Here is a 21,163-nt window from a genome sequence, read left to right on the forward strand (position 1 = left end):
TCCAGGACTGTGGATTGATTAATTATGAAGCGAGCGGCCTGATCGGGGTCAGGGGCCTTGACTCGGGAATGTGAAGGTGGGGATTTATCATCAAAGGAGCACCAGACAGGCCAGCCACAAACAAATCCATCTCTCACGCACTCACCCCTTCCAATCTTATTTATCGAGGTACTGCTTAGACTAAAGACTTAGTTTATAATTTGCCTGGGTGGATAAATCTCGTATCTAAACAACTACAGGGCTAAGTATCACGTGATCCGTCCCGAGTCAGGGACAACCTAGTACCAGCACATCACAGCAGTGGGAAGGGTGCTCTGACTTCCCGGAGGAGGTGTTTGCACGGGCCTTTGGTGGACGGTGGGATCCTGATGGGTAGAGAGTTGGAGAGGAATAACCTGAGCTTTGGCACGTGGGTGGGAAAGCACCAGGTGTGGTTAGTGAAGCGTAGAATAGTTAAGTGCTAAGATGGAAGAGGTGCTGGGGACCACGGTGAAGGCCTGAGAGTGTGTCTGGGGAGAGGGCACTTTTGCTTGGTCGGTAAGAGGGAACCATGGGAGGGTTTTGAGCACGAGGATGCGCAAAGCACGTTAAAAATTGGCAGTCGTGTGTAGACGGACAGGAGTGGATGGATGTTGGGGCCATGGAGACCAGTTGGGAGTGTATGGCCATAGCCCAGGTGAGGATAACACAGTACACAAAGACACTGGAGAGTGGGCATAACTCTGAGGCAACCAAATCAAGGGTGCGAAAATATTTCTTCATTTTCTTTTGAATCCGGCCAATTCTGACTCAAAACCGTCATCCTGTGTGTCATTGGGAAATTCCATTGAGTTATAATTGAGGGCTGCTCTCCTTGGAATAGGGACATATCAGAGTCTTGGAGGATAATATGATAGGTGAAATGGGGAAGAGGCCTCTGGTCTCTTGTGGTCCTGCAGTGGTCCATGAAGCCAGTTTCTGCACCTTGGAGACAAATACCCAGGTGAAGTGAGTATTTGGAAGCCCTCACTTTACAGAGGAGGAACCTGAGCCACAGAAGATTACAGAACTGTCCAAAGTTTCACAGCTAGTAAGGAAGGGGCTGGGATTAGAAGACCTGGCTCCAATCTTTTTTATTGCTGAATAGTATTCCACTGTGTATGTGTATGTATGTGTGTGTGTGTGTGTATATATGTGTGTGTATATATATATATATATATATATATATATCTCTCTCTCACATCTTCTTTATCCATTCATCTGTTGATGGACATTTAGGTTGCTTCCATACCTTGGCAATTTTAAATAATGCTGTTATGAACTTTGGGGTATCTTTTCTAGTTAGTGTTTTCATTTTCTTTGGCTATATACCCAGGAGTGGAACTGCTGGGTCACAGGGTAGTTTTACTTTTAGTTTTTTGAGAAACCTCCATATCGTTTTCCATAGTGGCTGCACCAGTTTACATGTCCACCAACAGTGTACGAGGGTTCCCTTTTCTCCACGTCTTTGCCAACATTTCTTGTTTGTAGTCTTTTTGATGATAGCCATTCTGACAGGTGTGAGGTGATACCTCATAGTGGTTTTGGTTTGCGTTTCCCTGAGGATTAGCGATGTTGAGCATCGTTTCACATGCCTGTTGACCATCTGCGTTTCCTTTTGGAAAAATGTTTGACACGCTTCTTTACAATGTTTTTCTCTGCATTGTTTTACACGGTCAGGGGATATATTTACATATATATGTATGTATGTAAACGTTACGTATGTATATATGTATGTATGTATGTATTACGTATGTGTATGTATATACACACACCTACACATACATACATTCAGGTTGTTCCTCAATGGTTTGTAATTATAAAGTGCACGGTGAGAAACAGATGCATGTTTTTATCTCTGTTTTGGGTAATTTCCTTGGGAGAGACTCCTGGAAATTGAATTACAAGCCAGGAGCATTTTTACAGCTACTGACATATCTATTGCCATACTTTTTTCCAAAACGATTGTGCCTATTACTGCTAAAAGCCTTGTGTAAACATAAACTGTGTATTAATTTTAAAACTTTTGCTAATTTGAAAGGTGGAAATGACCTCTTGTGTGCCAGGCTTTGCCTCCTGATCTCATTTATTCCTCAGAATGACCCTATGACGAAGGCCTTGTTCCTTAAAATATTATTAATCTTGCTGGCTGAGTTTTTTGGCACCCTCTTGAATTTTGCCTCTGAGGTGAGTGTGTCCCTCACCTGCCCTAGACCCAGCTCTGATTCACTCCACTTTGCAAATGAGGAAACCAGGGGTGAGAAATGAAGTTTATTGGTTAGGGTCACACGGCCAGTAAGTCTCAGTGATGACATTCAGATCTGTACGTGTGACTCCGAAACCCTGTTTCTTTCTACTAAGCTGTCTGGGTGCTTCAGTCTGGGTTTTTGAATGTGAATAATGAGGAGAGAGAAGAAACCATTAAACAGAACTGAGGAATCCCAGAGAAGGAGCTGGTCCTTTCCGGCGTGTAAGGGTGTGGTAGCAGTTTAATGTGGGCCACGTGGATTTGGGGGCACAGGGAGACCAGACCCGTCCACTGTGGGGCGAGTAGCAGGAGGTTGAAGATTCAGGTCTGTCCCTCAGGAAGGAGTGTGACTGAGTGTGAGAAAGGGCCAGGGCACACCTCGCTGGAAGCTCTAGTGCTTATCTAATCTGATCGCAAAGGCCGGCTTAGACCCAGAATAGGGCCGTGACCAGGCAGAGTTCCTGGGGATGGTCACAGTCACACATGGTTGGGTCACAGTTCTGAGCCTGCCGTCCGGTGCCCGGCCGTGGTCCCCTCCACAGTGGCATCCAGTGCACGGTGTCCAGCTGGGGCACAGCTGGACCAGGAAATACTGGAAGCCCGGGCTGGGCTGTGAGTTCTGACACCGACCAAAGCAGCGAAGGAGTCACTGCAGGTCTCCAGAGCCAGCTTGAGGTGAACACAGACCCGGACTGCCATGACCTTTCTGGCCACGCAGAGTGGCAGAGCCTGGACTGATTGACTTAACATTGGGCAGCATAGGCTCGTTTTGCAGGAAGTGGGACTAAGTCTGAGCATGCCCCCAGGGTGAGTCGTCTCCCTGCTGTGCACACCAGTTTCCTCTGTTGTGCCCGGTTGCATTTTCAGTCTTCAGACCACTTTCAAGGGCAGAGGATCTGGCAGTAGGTCTGTTCTACTCATCAGTCTGTTGTTGCCTCTGACCTCGTTGGAATCACTCACATCTTCTGCGGTCAGGAGGGGGCCTGAGCGGCTAATGGAGGGTTCTGGCCCTGGATGCAGAGGAGGCAAGGTTAGCTTCTGGGAGTAGTGCACATTTTAGGGAGCATTTGGGAAGGTGGAACAAGTTTGGCCTAATTGAAGCCTGTAAGAGTGGGGTGAAAGTTGGCCGAGTAGCCATGGGTGGATGGACCACAGTGTGGTCTGGTAGTTACAGGGTAGAAATAGCAAAAGTGCAGGATGGCTCGGCTTGGGGGCCTGGCAGATGGGGCAACAGACAGAGAGAGAGGTGCAGATGCTACATAGGCAGCAGTGAGACCGTCAGCCCTGGGCTCCAGGTGGGGTGGGCAGGCCTGGAAACCAGGAGAGAGGAGGGGAGGGGAGACGGGCGGGGAGATGGCCGAGAGGAGGAGGTTTTGTAGGCTTGAGGGATTGGGTGGGGGGCTGAGGGGCGAGGATGTGTTTAGGGAAGGGCCGCTCAGAGCTGGGGATCTGGGGGAAGGAGCAGGGTTGAGGGGTAACAAGCACCAGGGTCTGGTTTCATAGGCAGTGGCTTGAAATGGGGGAAAGAGACAAGCCAGGGAGGTGGAGGGTGTGATGATGGAAAGATGACTTCCTACCGGGCGGAATTCTGTCCACAGAGACGACTGAGAGGTGATGGTGGAATTGCTCATTTTAAAAAAAATAAATTTATTTATTTATTTTTATTTTTGGCTGTGTTGGGTCTTGGTTGCTGAGAATTGCTACTTTTAAAGAGTGCATTGAAGCTAAACCCTGTCTGTCCTCCCCGCACCAGGGAGTCTGTGAAGGAGACTGGGGCCCGCCGGAGCCCGAGGGAAGAGAAAGAGAACATCAGCCTCTATGAAACGTTGGCTGTGTTACAGGCAATACAGGGACTTTTGCGCAAATTATATAACTTAGTTATCATAGTGACCCTCCAGGGTAGGTATTGTCGTCCATAGTTTACAGATGATGAAATTGAGGTGCAGCGAAGTGAAATAACTTGCCCTGGGTTCACAGAGTGAGTGGTGGAGTCAGAATGGGAAGCCAGGCTTAGCTGATGCCACAATCGAGACTCCGTATATGTAACTGTGTTAGATCCTTTAGGAGGATTATAAAATCTGCAGGTAAGGGTTTCCCTGGTGGCGCAGTGGTTAAGAATCCACCTGCCAATGCAGGGGACACGGGTTCGACCCCTGGTCTGGGAAGACCCCACATGCCGCGGAGCAACTAAGCCCGCGTGCCACTACTGAAGCCTGCGCTCTAGAGCCCGCAACTCACAACAAGAGAAGCCACCGCAATGAGAAGCCTGCGCACTACAGCGAAGAGTAGCCCCGCTCGCTGCAACTAGAGAAAGCCCGCGCGCAGTAACAAAGACCCAGTGCAGCCAAAAATAAAATAAATAAATGTAAAAAACCACCATTCACTTTATAGCAGTACACGATATATACTCAATAAATATTTGTTAATCAATAAATATTATTTTTAAAAAATAGAAAGAAAATCTTCAAAAAAAAAAAAAATCTGCAGGTAAGAGGTAGCTAGTCACGGTGGGAGTAGTAGTTCGTTCGTTCCCTGAGGATGAGATGGCGTCTCTCCTATTCAGTCCCAGGTCCCCTTGGCTGACATGAAGCTGTTCTGTGAGGTTTGGTTGTCAACTAATTTGACTTAGTGATCAAACTGTGCAGTACTTTGTGCATTCTGGATGTTAAAAGTTTTTGTTTATTCATTATATCAAATTTACCAGCCTATGAGGGGAAATGAAGACTTTATGTAGTTTTTATATGTTGTACAATAATATTTCTTCAAATAAATCTCTCCTATAAATTAAAAAAAAAGCCACAAACGGCCCACTGCCTGACACATAGTGGGGCTCCGTAAATTCTTGTTGAATGAATGAGTAAATCCACTCAGATCACTGAAAAAAGAGGTACAGGGAACTGAATTCCTATCAGTTTTCAGCAATCTCAGTGGAGGGTGGGCTGAGGGGATTTATAACTTACCTGGAAGGCCTTCGAAGTGCTACAAGCCCCTGTAACCAGTGGAGGTAGTGGGGAGGGGTGTTAGACAATTGGAGTTGACTTTGGAACTGCAGAATGTGGATGAAGATGCAGGGGGGCTCCAGTCGATGTGGGCTTTCTATCCACAAGGCTAGAACCGTGGGTAGGAGCCTGCCGTCTCCCAGGAGGATGTGGGCCTCACCACTTGCCCTCTGCTTGCCGAACTTTACAGATCTGGTCTCAAGAGACTGGAGGAAGCCAGCTTCCAGGCTTTCTGCCCAGAGGCAGATTTCCCTCTTCCTACAGTGTGGCTGGAGATGTCCAGGGAGGCTCATCCAAAGCGGCAGGCTGTGTCCACTCCTCCAGGTCTTGTAAATTCCACCCTTCAAGCAGGAACGCTACCAACTTGGTCCAGAAAAACCCTACAGAGAAAATCCCTTATGAAAATGCTCTTCTGAGAAACTGATTTGACTTATTTTTATTTATTTTACTTATTTTATATTGGAGTGTAGCTGATTAACAATGTTCTGTTAGTTTCAGGTGTACGACAGAGTGATTCAGTTATACATATACATGTATCTATTCTTTTTCAAATTCTTTTCCCATTTAGGTTATTACAAAATATTGAGCAAAGTTCCCTATGCTATACAGTAGGTTCTTGTTGGTTATCTATTTAAAATATAGCAGTGTGTACATGTCAATCCCAAGCTCCCAGTCTATGCCTCCCCTCAACCCTTTCCCCCGGTAACCATAAGTTTGTTCTCTAAGTCTGTGAGGAGAGTGATTTTAGACATCTTTGCTAAGAAAAACTTGGTTTCTGTTGAGAAACAGCATCGAGGCAACTTAAATTACAATGAAATAAGACAATGTCACCGGATTCTCTAATTGTAAATGAGAACCACCACTAAGCTTCTCATGTTTCCCTTTTTGCTTTGGCTTCTAGGAAATTCATCTGCAGCAGTTTTTCTTTATGGTTCGAGTATTTCTAGCCTTTTTTTCCTTAGCCCTTGCATCACCTTATATAACTGTAATTTCAGTTGCTTCAATACCTTGTGGAAATAAAACAATTAAATGCAGAACAGTACATGGAAGTGAAGGGCCTCCCTGTGTTCATCAGGGTGGAGTCTTCTGCGAAGAAAAGGGCAGTTGTTGGCCCTCCTGGGCACGATGGCCACTAGGTGGCACCAAAGCCTTCCCACAGCCCTTCTTAGCCAGGCGATTTGGCCTGAAAGCGTTTCTGTGTAAGCATTTCTGGCCATTTCTTGGACTGTGCTAACCACGTTGAGAGCTGCTCCTGTCCAGAATGCACTAGGTTTAGTTCTAGGGTCTGGGCAAAGCTGACCTAAGGGAGTCTGGCTGGCTTCTTTCAGATGTTCAACCTATGAGATCAAATAAGGTGGGGCAGCTCTGAACCAGACTAGGCCAGCTGGGGGCTGTGCATCCTCCTTGGAAGCAGCTCCACTTTCTACACCATCCAAGGCAGTGCAAGGTGGGACCCTCATCACACACGGAGAGTTTAGGGGGTGTGTTATAGGGGCGCAGGGAAGGGGCTTTTCAGCACCCCCAAGTCTTCTGGTGACTTCTGTCTGACGTGAACATCACCATTAATGTTTGCCTCTGTTATTCACTAAGAGAAATTGTCATTTAAAGCCATTTTGTATCTAGGCCTCTATGCCCAAGACTAGAAAACAGCCTTCAGTAGAAGCTGGAAGAACGTAATTCTATAACCTTTAAATTCAGGTTCTTGAACCCTCCTGAATCTATTTGTTATAATAATTGTGACAAAAGAGGTTTCCTTTGAGAATCCATTTTTATTCATGCCAATTTCTCATGTTGTTTTCTCAAGCCTCTAATCGTATCTGATCAATTGTGTTTCTAGAGAATTAAAGAGAAGCGGAATCCTACAAATCAGGAGGGGGCATTTATGTCCAGACCGGGAACGTGGTGCAACGTGGCCCGGGGCAGGGTGGGGAAGGCGACGAACCAGCTGTTCCCGCTGCTTGCGTGAAATTCAGACTTGGGGTCACTGGCCAGAACTGGTCATGACAGCGCTCTGAGGGCTCGGAAGGGAGAAGCTCTCTACTGTTTATCTGCTCTTAAAAATCTCTTCTAGGAATTCTATGTGTCTACTCAGGTGCCTCTGACCTGTTGGAATGGAGAATTCATTCATCTTCAGAAAGCCCAGTAGGGGGATAGGAAGTACCTGCATTTCTCCTGATTCACAAGGGTCTAAAGAGATCAGCCATGGGTTCAAGGGTCTTCCCAATACAAGTAAACATTTGGCCTCACCTGGAAGGTGCTAGACGGTGCAGCCCAGCAGGCTTCCATGTGACCGCTCCCCTGTCCTGGGGTCTCAGGGCTCAAGCAGCAGCCAGTGCTACAACCTACCTTGTACTCCACACATCAGCCCCTCGACCGTCGCAAAAGTCTCTTCGGTGGCTCACCACCCTCCCCCATGGGTACTACCCTCCCCCTCCCCCATGGGTGACCCAAGATGATTTCAGTAGGGCTCACTCTCCAGGTCCATTAGGGACCCCCGAGAAACATTTGATCTTTAAAGCAGATACTAGGTGGTACGTAGGGTGGGCCATGGTCAGACCGGGAGTAGTAATTTGGGGAGTCTTATGTGGAAAAGAGGCAAGTAAGGGATGGGCTGTGAACTAGACCAGGGCACTTACTAACACCCCCGCCCCCCCAGGGCAATGTTAGGGGGAACTGCAAGGTCAAGGAGACGTTTTGTCCATTAAATAACAAAAAACTAGGGTTAAAGTCTAGATGTCCTCCATCACAGAGCCAAATCCAGGAGAAAAATAAATTTATGAGACAACCTCAATTTTTTTTTAATTGAACAAATTTATTGAGCACCTACAGTATGCCAGCATCTATCACAATAATAATCCAAAAGAGTCAGGATCTACCAGTGGGTATCAGGAGCCCTCCTGGATGAGGACAATGCTAGCGGTAGGTCAGAAAAGGGAGCGATGCCCTCAGTCGTGTCTCTGTGACTCCTCCTCAGAGTGACTGCCATCTGTGGGGAGGGGAGCATCTGAGTGTGGTCTGCGGTGGGCTTCTCTCCCCTTCTCCCCTTGTGTTATGGCGGGCATCTTGCATTTTCTGCTTTTGAAGGGGTTTGCTGACATCTTTTGGGGTCACTCAGTTTGGTAGACTACACTGTGCTGAGGCAGGGGTCGGTGAGAAAGGACGGGGGCAGAGTGCATCAGCGCTGTGCTCTGAAGCATCTGTAGGGGGTGTGTGTGAATATTCTGAACTAAGGGCACTGGTGAGGATGAAGACAGGAGGAGCCGTCACCTGGCCGCGGGTCTACTCGTGGATGCCTCGGTGACTTTTGCTATCCTGAGCTTGTCTACTGCTCCCTGGGGCTGCGTCAGCACCCTGAGTGATTAGCGTGTTGTTTTGCATCATCAGCTACTGTCTGAGTCACATTTCCGGGCAGCAGGTGGACGGCCTTCTAGGCATCATCTCTGCAGAAAGAAGCCCCACGCTGCTCTGAGCCCTGTGGTTCTGTAGTCACCAGTGTGGCCCCTACAGTGTATTTTCTTGGTCTCGGGCACCACAGCAGCAGAGGGCTGCAACCCTCTGTTCTTTATCGTTGACCGTGGCTGAGATCTCAAATCAACGTCAGTCTAGCACAGGGGTTGGCAAACTACGACCTTTGGGCGAAATCTGACCCTCCACCCGTTCTGGTAAAATAATTTTCTTGGAACTCAGCCGCTCCCATTCATTTATATATCATAGGCTGCTTTCACACTATAATGACAGAGACTGTATGGCTGGCAAAGCTGGAAGTATTTATTATTTAGCCCTTTAAAAAAATTTGCTCACTCCTGGTCTAGAATTATAGAAGACCATATTTTTTTTTTTTTTTTTTTTTTTTTTTGCGGTACGCAGGCCTCTCACTGCTGTGGCCTCTCCCGTTGCGGAGCATAGGCTCCGGACGCGCAGGCTCAGCGGCCATGGCTCACGGGCCCAGCCACTCCGCGGCATGTGGGATCCTCCCGGACCGGGGCACGAACCCGTGTCCCCTGCATTGGCAGGCGGACTCTCAACCACTGCGCCACCAGGGAATCCCCGAAGACCATATTTTTATTTACTTAAGTCAGAGCAGAATATTGTAATTCGGAGTCCTGGAATATGCGGGATGTTCGGGGTAGGAGGTAAGGTTCTCATTACAGGGATGGCAAAGACTTGAGGCTTCAGCTCGAGTCTGATCGTTGGTAACGGCTGCCGGGAGGACTGTGTTGAAGAGGATTCTGAAGCTGTGTCTGGGCTGGTGTGGGCGCTTCCAGAGAGGTGTAAACGGGGCCGTGAGTCATTCAGGCAGGGAGCACCAGAGTGGGACGTAAGCAAGGCAGGCAAGTCTGTGCTCTTCCCCAAAGGTATACAGCAACTAGGGACAGCTCGGCGTTGTCCCCGACGCCAGCACTTGGCACTGTAGAGGCTGGAATTGTAAACATACCCTTACTGGAGTGGGAGAGAGGTGAGATTTAAATACTGTTCACGCTGTGGCAGAAGCAGGCAATGGCGGGCAAGGCCAAGGTCAGGTTAGAGCTCCAGCTTTAATTAAGGCTCCTATGCACGCGTGCAGCAGTGTTGGTTCACGACAGCATTCTGTGTAAAGCTTCCCGCTTGGAGAAGAGGGGAGTGCATTTATTAACCTGTGCAATCAAAATGCCAGTTAAAAGTGTTATGAATTATTTAAACATGAAAAAGGGTGTGTGATGATGCATGTTTACTGGAGAAAGCAGTGCAAAGTATGGTTCCTGTCATTTGCACAGATCTGTGTATGTATAGCCCTTGGATTGTGGTTTTAAAAATTGAAGCAACTTAAGAGTACCCACTATGTCTAATAACCTACTATTCTGTAACTCCAAGAACGATTCTTCCTCATTGATCCAGGCAAATCTAGGTAGCGGAGTCTTCTGTAGACCCCCAACTGTTACAGTGAATGTGTTTGAAAGATGTGTGCAAATCTAGTTTTGGGAACTCAAAATCGTATTATAAATGCACTACAGTGACTCCTTTCACTGTAACGGTACCTGGAAATTCTCAGGGCCACTGCTCCCTGGTAAGGTAAACAGAGATGGAGAATCCAGTAAGGTGGAATTATGCGCACTAATCTCTCATACAAGTCACTTGGTATCTTTCTCACATTCAACGTTTTTTGGCTTTAATTGTTTTTCCTTCCCAGCATGAAAAATTGTGAAATCAACTCCAGCTGACTAGGTTTTCTTTCCATTTCAAATAATTATATGAAGCATTTAAATAAGTGCACCAAACCATATCTCAAATGGAACTGAGTATTCAAAACATATATTTTATGCCTTAAGTTTGTTGAGAATTTATTTGCATAAAAATCCCAGTATATTTCCACTGAGCCCACCACCTTGCAGGTAACGGGTGGTGTGTCAAACGTGCTAATAATGACCTCGTGAGACAGATAATTAGATTCCGGAGGACCTGGGGACGCGGGGCCGAGAACACGGGTGGCGTGCAGACCCCAGAGGGGCAGGGGCACCTGAGCCTGTGGGTCTGAAAGACAAGAGTCGGGTGTGTTCAGATGTAGAATTCCTCCTCCACGTCGTTGTCCGCGCCTCCGGCCAGCACTGAGGGTGGCAGGACGCCTCTGCCAGTCTGCTGGGCGTCGGGAGCATCGTAAGGGAGTTCTGGGGGTGACTCTGGGAGCCAGGAGGTGTCGGAAGCTGGGGAAGTGGTGACAGCTGTGGCCGAGGAGCTGGAAGGCCCTTTGGTGAACAGAGGGAGGGCAGCCCAGGAGGCCTCTGTGGTCATGCCGCCCCCAGCGGGCAGGGGTCCTTCTCTGGAAGCCCTGCGCTCTGACCAGAGGCTGCTGCATCTTTCGGAGGGGAGCAGTGTCTCCACGGGGCTGCAGAACCTGCTGGGTGCAGAGTATGCAGAGACCACGGACAGGTCGGAGGAGGAGAGCCGCAGCCCCGTGTCCACGTCCGTCTCCTGGGCCCCCTCTAAGTCATCGATGGAGAGGAGGTGGCCGTGCCTCCGCTCCGACGCCCTCTGTCCCGGGCCGTCTGTGTTTGCAAAGAACAGTGGTTCAGCTGAGGAGGCCGGGGAGGGGTCTCCCGTGGGCAAACAAAACAGGGACTTGCTTCTCTGGAAAGGCCAGGGGAGGCTGGGAGGGCTGCCGGCTGGTCTGGCCAAGTCCTGCGGCTGCCGGGTAGGCAGGCCTGTCTGGCCGAACCCCAGGTCTGAAGTGTCCATCGGGGGCTGCGGGCCGCTGCAAGGGGTCTGGCTCTGTGCAGCGGCACTCGGAGAAGGCGTGGACCCAGCTTTCTGCTCTGAGGCGTGGTGAGCTCTGCTGGGTTTAGGGCACTTCCTGCGTACCCTCTGTGCCTGCAGGGGGAAGAGGGCATATCACATCAGTGCAGGACTGGCGGTCACCGGGGACGGGGATTCCGCTGTTAACAGAACGTGAGACACATTTCCTGATGACTGGAAACTTCTGGCAATGTCTCGGCAGTAAAGCATTACCAGAAATTTCATTCTCCAAATTCTAAAGCAAAGACAGAGGTAGTGGAGCTTGGGGGAATACAGATCAGACTTCTCAGTCTGAGCAGACATCCCCAAACCCAGGGGGAGACGCAGTCCCTTGTCACGACAGGGAACGGTACGTCTTCCAGTGCACACGCAAGGATGCTCAACAGATTAGCCGCAAGCATGAGGCCTGGCTGAGCAGGAGAGGGGAGACAAGAATTACCATTCAATGCAAGAAGGTTGCTTGAAGGGTTTATCTCCCTCCAACCAAAGCCCCACTGTTTGGAAATACTACTGACGGCAGCATGGAAGGATCGGGATGGGACTTGACTCCAGTGCACGTGTGAACATCAGGACACAGCCTAGGGGTGGCCTACGATTCAGGGCAGTACATCTTCAAAGAGTGCAGGGCTATCAGGAAATCGGCATTTATTTACTTGCTCTAAGGAACTCCACGATACTCCTCTATTTTGCCTTTCAGAAACTGTATGGGAAAGGGGGCGGTTGACTACTGACTAACCCCGTGGATGCCCCACAGGGCTTGGACAAGCAGTTTCACCCTTTAACACTCCGCCCTGTCCTCCTAGTCTCCCTGACCTTCCCTGCAGCTCTGCAGGAAGCTGTTTCTGCTGCACAGAACTGGGGCTTCACTTCCGATTCTCATGCACCCCTGGGGCTGCTGCTCTCGGGTTCTCCCCCTGGTCTGGTTCACCAGACCTGCAGGCCAAAGTCTGGATTACTTACTACCCAGATAATGGATCTGGGGACAGTGGGTCTGGCTCTGCTCTGTATAGGATTACCTGATTTATGAATCCCTGCAACAAGAGGGCTGAGGGCAGTTTACTATAAGGGCTATTTCCTAGCACCCAGCAGGCTACGAGACATTGGCTCTTCCCTGGACAGGCAAGTCCCCCACCTCCCTGTTAGACAGGAACCTGGTTTTTTCATAGCCACCTGGGAAATTTTATTCAATGCAATATACACTTATTTGTACCTATTACAGGTAAAGGAGGAGACACTACAATGAGAAGGACTGTCCTCAACTACATGAACCTTATATCTCATTGACAGGGTCGGAGACAAAAAGAACTCAGACAAGGGCGTGTGAAGACAGGCACAATACTAGGCCGAAGAGCGAGAGGCCGTGCCTGCCCGCAGGAGCACAGGAGTCTTCAGTTGGAGGTGGCCATGGAGATGGGCGGCTGTCGTCCTAGTGGGTGGCACGCGTGGAGAGGATGCTGTGCTGGAGAGAGAGGCCAAGACAAACGGGCTGACTGTTGGCAGGTAAGCAAGGGAGTTGCAGGGAGCGGGGAGCAAGCAGCTCGGCTTGATTACAGACCAGGTGCCTGGAAAGCAGTGCTGTAGGTCAGCTTGGGGATGGAGTCTACTATTGGTCAAGGAGACCCTGACCGTGTGGGTAAGAAATCCACAGACTTATCCTTCTGCTGGGGCCATGTTCACTCATTATGTTTTTTTCTATAGGACCATTCCTTTCACTGATTTCTTAGATCTTTTTTGCCTAATTCCAGATATCTCTTAATCCTATAAACAGACCGACTGACTCATATTTTTTCAATCAACATTTACTGAGAGTCTTTTAAGCAGAGCTCCTCAACTTGTGTGTTTAAGCTTTGCCTGGGTTATAAAGGTGTGCTGAGGACTGATCTCTGTCACCAGCAGCCTCTCGTACCACAGAAATATTATCGTTTCCTATGTGCTCTGATGTGAAAAAGGTCTGGAGGACCAGGCACAGATAATTTTGAATAAGACACGATCTTAGCCCCCCACAATTAACAATACAACGGTCAAGTGTAATAAAGTGAGCCACAATGATAAAGTGAGCGGCGATATAATGGGGGCGTTTGGGGCACCAAGGGGGGAGGGGTTGATTTTACAGAGGGGGTGAGGCAGCACGGGGAGAGGGTAGAAAAAGCTTGCCTTGAAGTCATGACTGGACAGAATCTTGGAAGTGGAAGAGGGGTTTGTCAACTGGAGGGCAGTGGGCGTGGCATGGAAAGGCACACAGGCACAGAGGCAGCCTGAGCAGAGGCTGGGGGCATGAACCAAAACAAGAGGCGAGCCCTGAGAAGTGAGAGGAGCCTCATCGGGGCGTGCTGTTGTGTGCGCAAGCTCCCTCTCCCTCTATATTCTTTTTCAGATTCTTTTCCATTTTGGTTATTACAAGATACTGAGTATAGTTCACTATGCTACACAGTAAATCCTTGTTGTTCATCTATTTTATAGATGGTAGTGTGTATCTGCTAATCCCAAACTCCTCTTGCCTTTCCTCTTTGGTAACCATAAGTTGTTTTCTATGACAGTGAGTCTGTTTCTGTTTTGCAGGTAAGTTCATTTGTATCATACTTTAGATTCCACTCATAACGGATGTCATATGATATTTGTCTTTCTCTGTCTGACTTAGTATGATAATCTCTAGGTCCATCCATGTTGCTGCAAATGGCATGATTTCATTCTTTTTTATGGCTGAGTAATATTCCATTGTATGTATGTACCACATCTTCTTTATCCATTCATCTATCGATGGGCACTTAGGTTGCTTCCATGTCTTGGCTATTGTAAATAGTGCTGCAATGAACATTGGGGTGGATTTATCTTTTCGAATGACGGTTTTCTCTGGATATATGCCCAGGAGTGCTGGATCATATAGTAGCTCTATTTTTAGTTTTTTAAGGAACCTCCATACTGTTTTCCATAGTGACTGTACCAATTTACATTCCTGCCCATGGTATAGGAGGGTTCCCCTTTCTCCACACCCTCTCTAGCATTTATTATTTGTAGACTTTTTGATGATGGTTAATCTGACTGGTATTAGGTGATACCTCATTGTAGTTTTGATTTGCATTTCTCTAATAATGAGCAATGCTGAACATCTTTCCATGTGCCTGTTGGTCATCTGTATGTCTTCCTTGGAGAAATGTCTCTTTAGGTCTTCTGCCCATTTTTTTGATTGGGTTGTTCGTTCTTTTGTTATTGAGTTGTATGAGCTGTTTGTATATTTTGGAGATTAATCCCTTGTCAGTTGCATCGTTTGCAAATATTTTCTCCCAGCCTGTAGGTTGTCTTTTCGTTTTATGATTTCCTTTGCTGTGCAAAAGCTTATAAGTTTGATTAGGTCTCATTTGTTTACTTTTGCTTTTACTTCTATTGCCTTTGGAGACTGACCTAAGAAAACATTGGTATGATTTATGTCAGAGAAAGTTTTGCCTATGTTCTCTTCTAGGTGTTTTATGGTGTCGTGTGTTATATTTAAGTCTTTAAGCCATTTTGGGTTTATTTTTTTGTATGGTGTGAGGGAGTTTACATGCAGCTGTCTAGCTTTCTCAACACCACTTGCTTTTTTCCATTGTATATTCTTGCCTCCTTTGTCCAAGCCTAATTGATGATATGTGTGTGGGTTTATTTCTGGGGTCTCTATTCTGTTCCATTGAGCCATATGTCTGTTTTTGCGCCACTACCATGCTGTTTTGATTACTGTAGCTTTGTAGTGTTGTCTGAAGTCTGGGAGGGTTACTGATCCTCTTCTTAATCCTCAGTCTCTAATTCTGTGTGTGTGGGGTGTCTTTGTCCCCGTGACCTGCTGTCTTCCTGCCCAACAGGCTCTGTACAGCATAATGAAATTCTCAAGCTGTTCTGCTAAGGGTGGTTTAAGGAGCTGAAGGTCAAGAGCAGCAATTACGGAGATTTCTGATGGTCTAAATTATAGATTCTTAAAGAATATGATGCAAAATGTTTTTAGTACAGGTTGTAAGATATGGTTCTCGTAAAGATCACACTCTACAAGGCCATTCTACTTGCATTTTATGTGCATGGGGACCTCACTGAATATGGCAAGGAAGGTGCTGAGCCAAACTCATTCCTCCTGGGGTATGACCCACTCACCAGGGCTTGCTGCTCTGTGCTCCAGTATCCCCTGAACTCCCAACCCAGCCATTCTGACTCTGTGCTGTACTGCTCTGGTTAGCGATCCATCTTCTCTGCAAGGCTCTGTGCTTCACGAGGGAGATCCTGCTCAGCACATACCCTGACCAGGACCCAATACACAGCAGGAACTTAAGCATGAATGAAGAGTCACAGCTTTGGGATGGGGTCAGGAGTGGCCTCAGAAGGCCCATGTGTACCTGGGAGGTGTGACAGCTGAGTGGCTGTTGAAGAGACAAACCAGTTTTCTCAATCATTTGAGTTTGGCTAAATAAGAGAGAAAATAAGTCATGAGGCTCTTTAGAGAAGGAAGTCCTCAGGTACAGAGGCTGCTTCCAGTGGGGGGACAGTGTTTATTAATTAAGAGGTCTGTCTTATTTTTCCAAAGGGCTGAGTCCCTTGGGTGCCCCAGTAAGTATGTACCACCCTGTAACTTGCATGTTCAGAGTCTTATTCGAGGGGCATGCTCTGGGTGAGCATGCTTGCAGTCAGAATCTGCCTGAAAGAGGAAGCCTCTGTGAATACTGCTCCATGAGAAGCAAAAGGCCAAGGTTCTAACTTGAGGAACTGTTTGGAGACATCTGAAGCTTTCCACTGTCAGAGACAGAGTGGTGTTAAATTAGACTCAAAATCAGGAACAGCTGGCAGAGGACGCATCCTTGGTGGTTTTGCAGAGATTTTCATCACTGTGCTCTTATTTTTTTTTTTACTGCATCGTGAAGGCAGGAGTCCAGATAAATCCTAATATCTGCTTTGAAGAGAGGTGGTAGCCAGTGTTTTTCACTGGAGGGGTGCCCACGTGCACCGTAGAGGGTGGCTGCTGGGCAGGTGGGATTCCAGTTGGCACAGCATTGGCCAGTGATGATGCAGGATCCTGGGGTGGGGAGTTGGAGGAGGGCGGCTGCGAGGCTTCACAGCCCCTGCTCCCGGGGTCTGCCCAGGGCTGCTGTGCCCGTGGGATGTGCCTGCAGCAGATCTGGTGGTTTTCTCCAGCTCTGCCTGGAGGCAGAGAAGTCAGCTTCTAAAAGCAGGGTCTTGTCTGTCTGATGACAATTCACATATGCAAAGGATGGCCCTGCTTTTGGTGTCCTTCCCATGGCGATGGCTCTATTTCTGACCTTTCCTGTCTGCCTGTCTGACTTGACCAGGAACACCAGAATCTGAGAATGAACCATCAAAGATGTTTCGAGAAGCTCTTCCCCAGTGGACTTTTCCAGAGTGAAACAACACTCTGGAAAAGCCTCCTTCCTCCCCCAGCTTACGGCTCTCAGGGCTGCCCCTCGGGAGCTTCTCCACGCGACAGCAGCAATATACCTTGAGGATGGCTTCCTTTGCTTCTCTTTGAAGCAGTGCGGGCTAGCTGACTCACTGGAATCCAGTAGTTCCCTCTTTGCTGTTTATGGAACTTTCTCTAAGGAACACAGTAGCATTACATCAATGACTCTGCCTAAAGGCAACCAGCCAGGGAGATCTGGTTGTGTCCCTGAAATCACCAAAAAGCTGAAATGCAGTAAGTGACCCATGAGCTTCACATGGAACTTCGAGCCTGGGCAGTTTGCAATGGAAGGAGTAAAAAGGCCTTTTTCAAGGATCAGGGTGTCTCAACAGACACATGGATAGAATTCCTAGGAAGGGTGATTCTGTCCCTGACCCAGTAAGCCTGTGCAGTGTCTCATGGGTCGATCATGGTCAGGGCATTTTCTCTCACCCTCACACCTCCTCTTTCCAAGAAAGGTCATTTCCTCCTGTTCTGTCCTGGGCAGAAACACAACCAGTGTGGCACTGTCTGTTATGCAGTGAGCCAGCAAAAGACCTTTTAACCCAGGGACTAATAAGAATTAGGGGCACTCTCAAGGAAATTGGGCAATGGGTTCACATGAGAAACCAGATTTTTGTTCTAAATAAAAGCATCGTATTTTGCTTCTCCTTTCACTGTCCTCTGGATTAGGTTTCATATACCCACTAAGAGTACTACCCCCAGAAAAAGCCTATGTTGTCTTCAAAAATTTTTTTTAAGTTAATTAAAATTTTTATTGAAATATAATTGACATATAACATATATTAGTCTCAGGTGTACAACATATTATTTGTATATATTGTGAAATGATCACAATAAGTCTAGTTAATCCATTACCACACATAGTTATGTTTTTTCTTGCAATGATAACTTTAAATCTACTCTCCCATCAACTTTCAATATACAAAACAGTATTGTTAACTATAGTCACCAAGCTGTACATTAAATCGCCGGATTTATTAATTCTATAATTGGAAGTTTGTACCTTTTGGCTTTTTTTTTTTTTTTTTCCTGCACTGTGCAGCATGTGGGATCTTAGTTCCCTGACCAGGGATCGAACCCTGGCCCACTGCAATCGAAGTGCAGTCTTGACCACTGGACCGCCAGGGAAGTCCTGGAAGTTTGTACCTTTTGATCACCCACGCATAACAACCACCAATCTCTTCTCTGAATCTATGGGTTAGGTTTTTTATTGTTGTTGTTTTAATTTCACATATAAGTGAGATCATATGGTATCTGTCTTTCTCTGGCTTATCTTGCATAATGCCCTCAGGGTACATCCATGTTGTCACAAATGACAGGATTCCATTCTTTTTTATAGCTGAATAATATTCTACTGTGTGTGTGTGTGTGTGTGTATACACACACACCACATCTTCTCCATTCATCCACAGATGGACCCTTACCTTAGGTTGCTTCCATGTCTAGACTATGGTAAATAATGCTACAATCAACATGGAGAGTGCAAATATCCTTTCAAGTTAGTGTTTTCATTTCCTTCAGATAAACACACAGAATTAAAACTGCTGGATCATATGGTATTTCTATTTTTATTTTTTGAGGAACCTCCACACCGCTTTCCGTAGTGGCCACACCAATTTACATTCCTACCAACGGTGCACAAGGGTTCCCTTTTTTCCACATTCTCACCAAGACTTAATATTTCTTATCTGTTTGATAAAAGCCATTTAACAGTTATAAGGTGGTATCTAAACCACTTTGTGGTTTAGATTCTCATTTCCCTGATTATTAGTGATGTTGAATATCATTTCTTACCTGTTGGCCATCTGTATGTATTCTGTGGAACAATGTCTATTCAGACTTTCAGCCCACTTTTTAATCAAGTTGTCTGCTTTTTTACTATTGAGTTGTATGAATTCTTTATAATATTTTCTTCCATTTGGTAGGTGGCCTTTTCATTTTGTTGACGGTTTCCTTTGCTGTACAAAAGATTTTTAGTTTGATGTAGTCCCACTTGTTTATTTTTTGCTTATTTTGCCTTTGGTCTTGGTGATGATAATTTCGATTTGACACCAAAAACAATCTCAAGGAGTGTACCACCTATGTTTTCTTCTAGGAGTTTTATGGTTTCAAGTATTATGCTCAAGTCTTTCATCCATTTTGAGTTGATTTTTGTATATGGTGTAAGCTTTCTGGTAGCATCTTTAGGATTCTCTACGTATAGTATCATGTCATCTGCAAACAGTGACAGCTTTACTTCTTCTTTTCTGACTTGGTTTCTTTTTATTTCTTTTTCTTCTCTGATTGCTGTGGCTAAAACTTCCAAAACTATGTTGAATAATACTGGTGAGAGTGGGCAACCTTGTCTTGTTCCTGATCTTAGTGGAAATGCTTTCAGTTTTTCACCATTGAGGATGATGTTGGCTGTGGGTTTGTCATATATGGCCTTTATTATGTTGAGGTAAGTTCCCTCTATGCCTACTTTCTGGAGGGTTTTTATCATAAATGGGTGTTGAATTTTGTTGAAAGCTTTTTCTGCGTCTATTGAGATGATCATATGGCTTTTATCCTTCAATTTGTTAATATGGTGTATCACATTGATTGATTTGCGTATATTGAAGAATCCTTACATTCCTGGGGTAAACCCCCCTTGATCATGGTGTATCATCCTTTTAATGTGCTGTTGGATTCTGTTTGCTAGTATTTTGTTGAGGATTTTTGCATTTATATTCATCAGTGATATTGGCCTGTAGTTTTCTTTCTTTGTGACATTTTTGTCTGGTTTTGGTATCAGGGTGATGGTGGCCTCATAGAATGACCTTGGGAGTATTCCTTCCCCTGCAATTTTTGGGAAGAGTTTCAGAAGGGTAGTTGTTAACTCTTCTCTAAATGTTTGATAGAATTCATCTGTGAAGCCATCTGGTCCTGGACTTTTGTTTGTTGGAAGACTTTTATCACAGTTTCAATTTCATTACTTGTGATTGGTCTGTTCATATTTTCTATTTCTTCCTGGTTCAGTCTTGGAAGGTTGTACCCTTCTAAGAATTTGTCCATTTTATTGGCATATAGTTGCTTGTAGTAATCTCTTATGATCCTTTGTATTTCTGTGGTGTCCATTGTAACTTCTCCTTTTTCATTTCTAATTTTATTGATTTGAGTCCTCTTCCTCTTTTTCCTGATGGGTATGGCTAAAGGTTTATCAGTATTGTTCATCTTCTCAAAGAAGCAGCTTTTAGTTTTATTGATCTTTGCTATTATTTTCTTTATCTCTAATTCATTGATTTCTGCTCTGATCTTACGATTTCTTTCCTTCTACTAATTTTGGGATTTGTTTGTTCTTCTTTCTCTAGTTGCTTTAGGTTTAAGGTTAGGTTGTTAGAGATTTTTCTTATTTCTTGAGGTAAGACTGTATTGCTATAAACTCCCCTCTTAGAATTGCTTTTGCTGTGTCCCATAGGCTTTTTTTTTTTTTTTTTTTTTTTTTTTTTTTGCGGTACATGGGCCTCTCACTGTTGTGGCCTCTCCTGTTGCGGAGCACAGGCTCCAGATGCGCAGGCTCAGTGGCCATGGCTCACGGGTCCAGCCGCTCCGCGGCATGTGGGATCTTCCCAGACTGGGGCACGAACCTGTGTCCCCTGCATCGGCAGGCGGACTCTCAACCACTGCACCACCAGGGAAGCCCCCATAGGTTTTGGATCATTGTGTTTTCGTTATCACCTGTCTCTAGGTATTTTCTGATTTCCTCTTTTATTTCTTCAGTGATCCACTGGTTATTTAGTAACATATTGTTTAGCCTCCACGTGTTTGTGTTTTTTGCAGTTTTTTCCCTGTAATTGATTTCTTATCTCATAGCATTGTGGTCGGAAAGGATGCTTGACATGATTTCAATTTTCTTAAATTTACTGAAGCTTGATTTTTGATCCAGGATGTGATCTATCCTGGGGAATGTTCTGTGTACACTTGAGAAGAAAGTGTATTCTGCTGCTTTGGGATGGACTGTCCTATAAATATCAATTAAGTCCATCTGCTCTAATGTGTCATTTAAGGCTTATGTTTCCTTATTAATTTTCTGTCTGGATGATCTGTCCATTGGTACAAGTGGGGTATTAAAGTCCCCCACTATTATTGTGTTACTGTCAATTTCTCCTTTTATGGCTGTTAGCATTTCCTGTATATATTGAGGTGCTCCTATGTTGGGTGCATATATATTTACAATTG

At 46.1% G+C, this 21,163-nt stretch overlaps 1 protein-coding gene and 1 long non-coding RNA gene across 8 annotated transcripts in view; one reads left to right on the forward strand and one right to left on the reverse strand.

The window, feature by feature from the left end:
- LOC109550228 (uncharacterized) overlaps positions 1 to 21,163 on the forward strand; it is a 119,166-nt gene that overhangs the window by 81,415 nt on the left and 16,588 nt on the right. For all 3 annotated transcript variants that reach the window (XR_012327652.1, XR_012327653.1, XR_012327651.1), the window contains exon 4: positions 12,820 to 13,032. This is a non-coding gene — a long non-coding RNA (uncharacterized lncRNA). The remainder of the gene's footprint in view (positions 1 to 12,819; positions 13,033 to 21,163) is intronic.
- The window catches only part of FAM124A (family with sequence similarity 124 member A), a 107,738-nt gene continuing 95,586 nt past the window's right edge, over positions 9,012 to 21,163 (reverse strand). For 2 of the 5 annotated variants that reach the window (XM_019936646.3, XM_073795139.1), the window contains one exon: positions 9,012 to 11,607. In XM_019936646.3, coding sequence (XP_019792205.1) covers positions 10,798 to 11,607 — 810 coding nt within the window. In that variant the 3' untranslated portion in view covers positions 9,012 to 10,797. The other 3 variants (XM_073795140.1, XM_033843523.2, XM_019936649.3) reach the window with 2 other exon arrangements.

The sequence above is a fragment of the Tursiops truncatus genome, chromosome 18, assembly GCF_011762595.2.
Source record: "Tursiops truncatus isolate mTurTru1 chromosome 18, mTurTru1.mat.Y, whole genome shotgun sequence".
NCBI classification, from domain to species: domain Eukaryota; kingdom Metazoa; phylum Chordata; class Mammalia; order Artiodactyla; family Delphinidae; genus Tursiops; species Tursiops truncatus.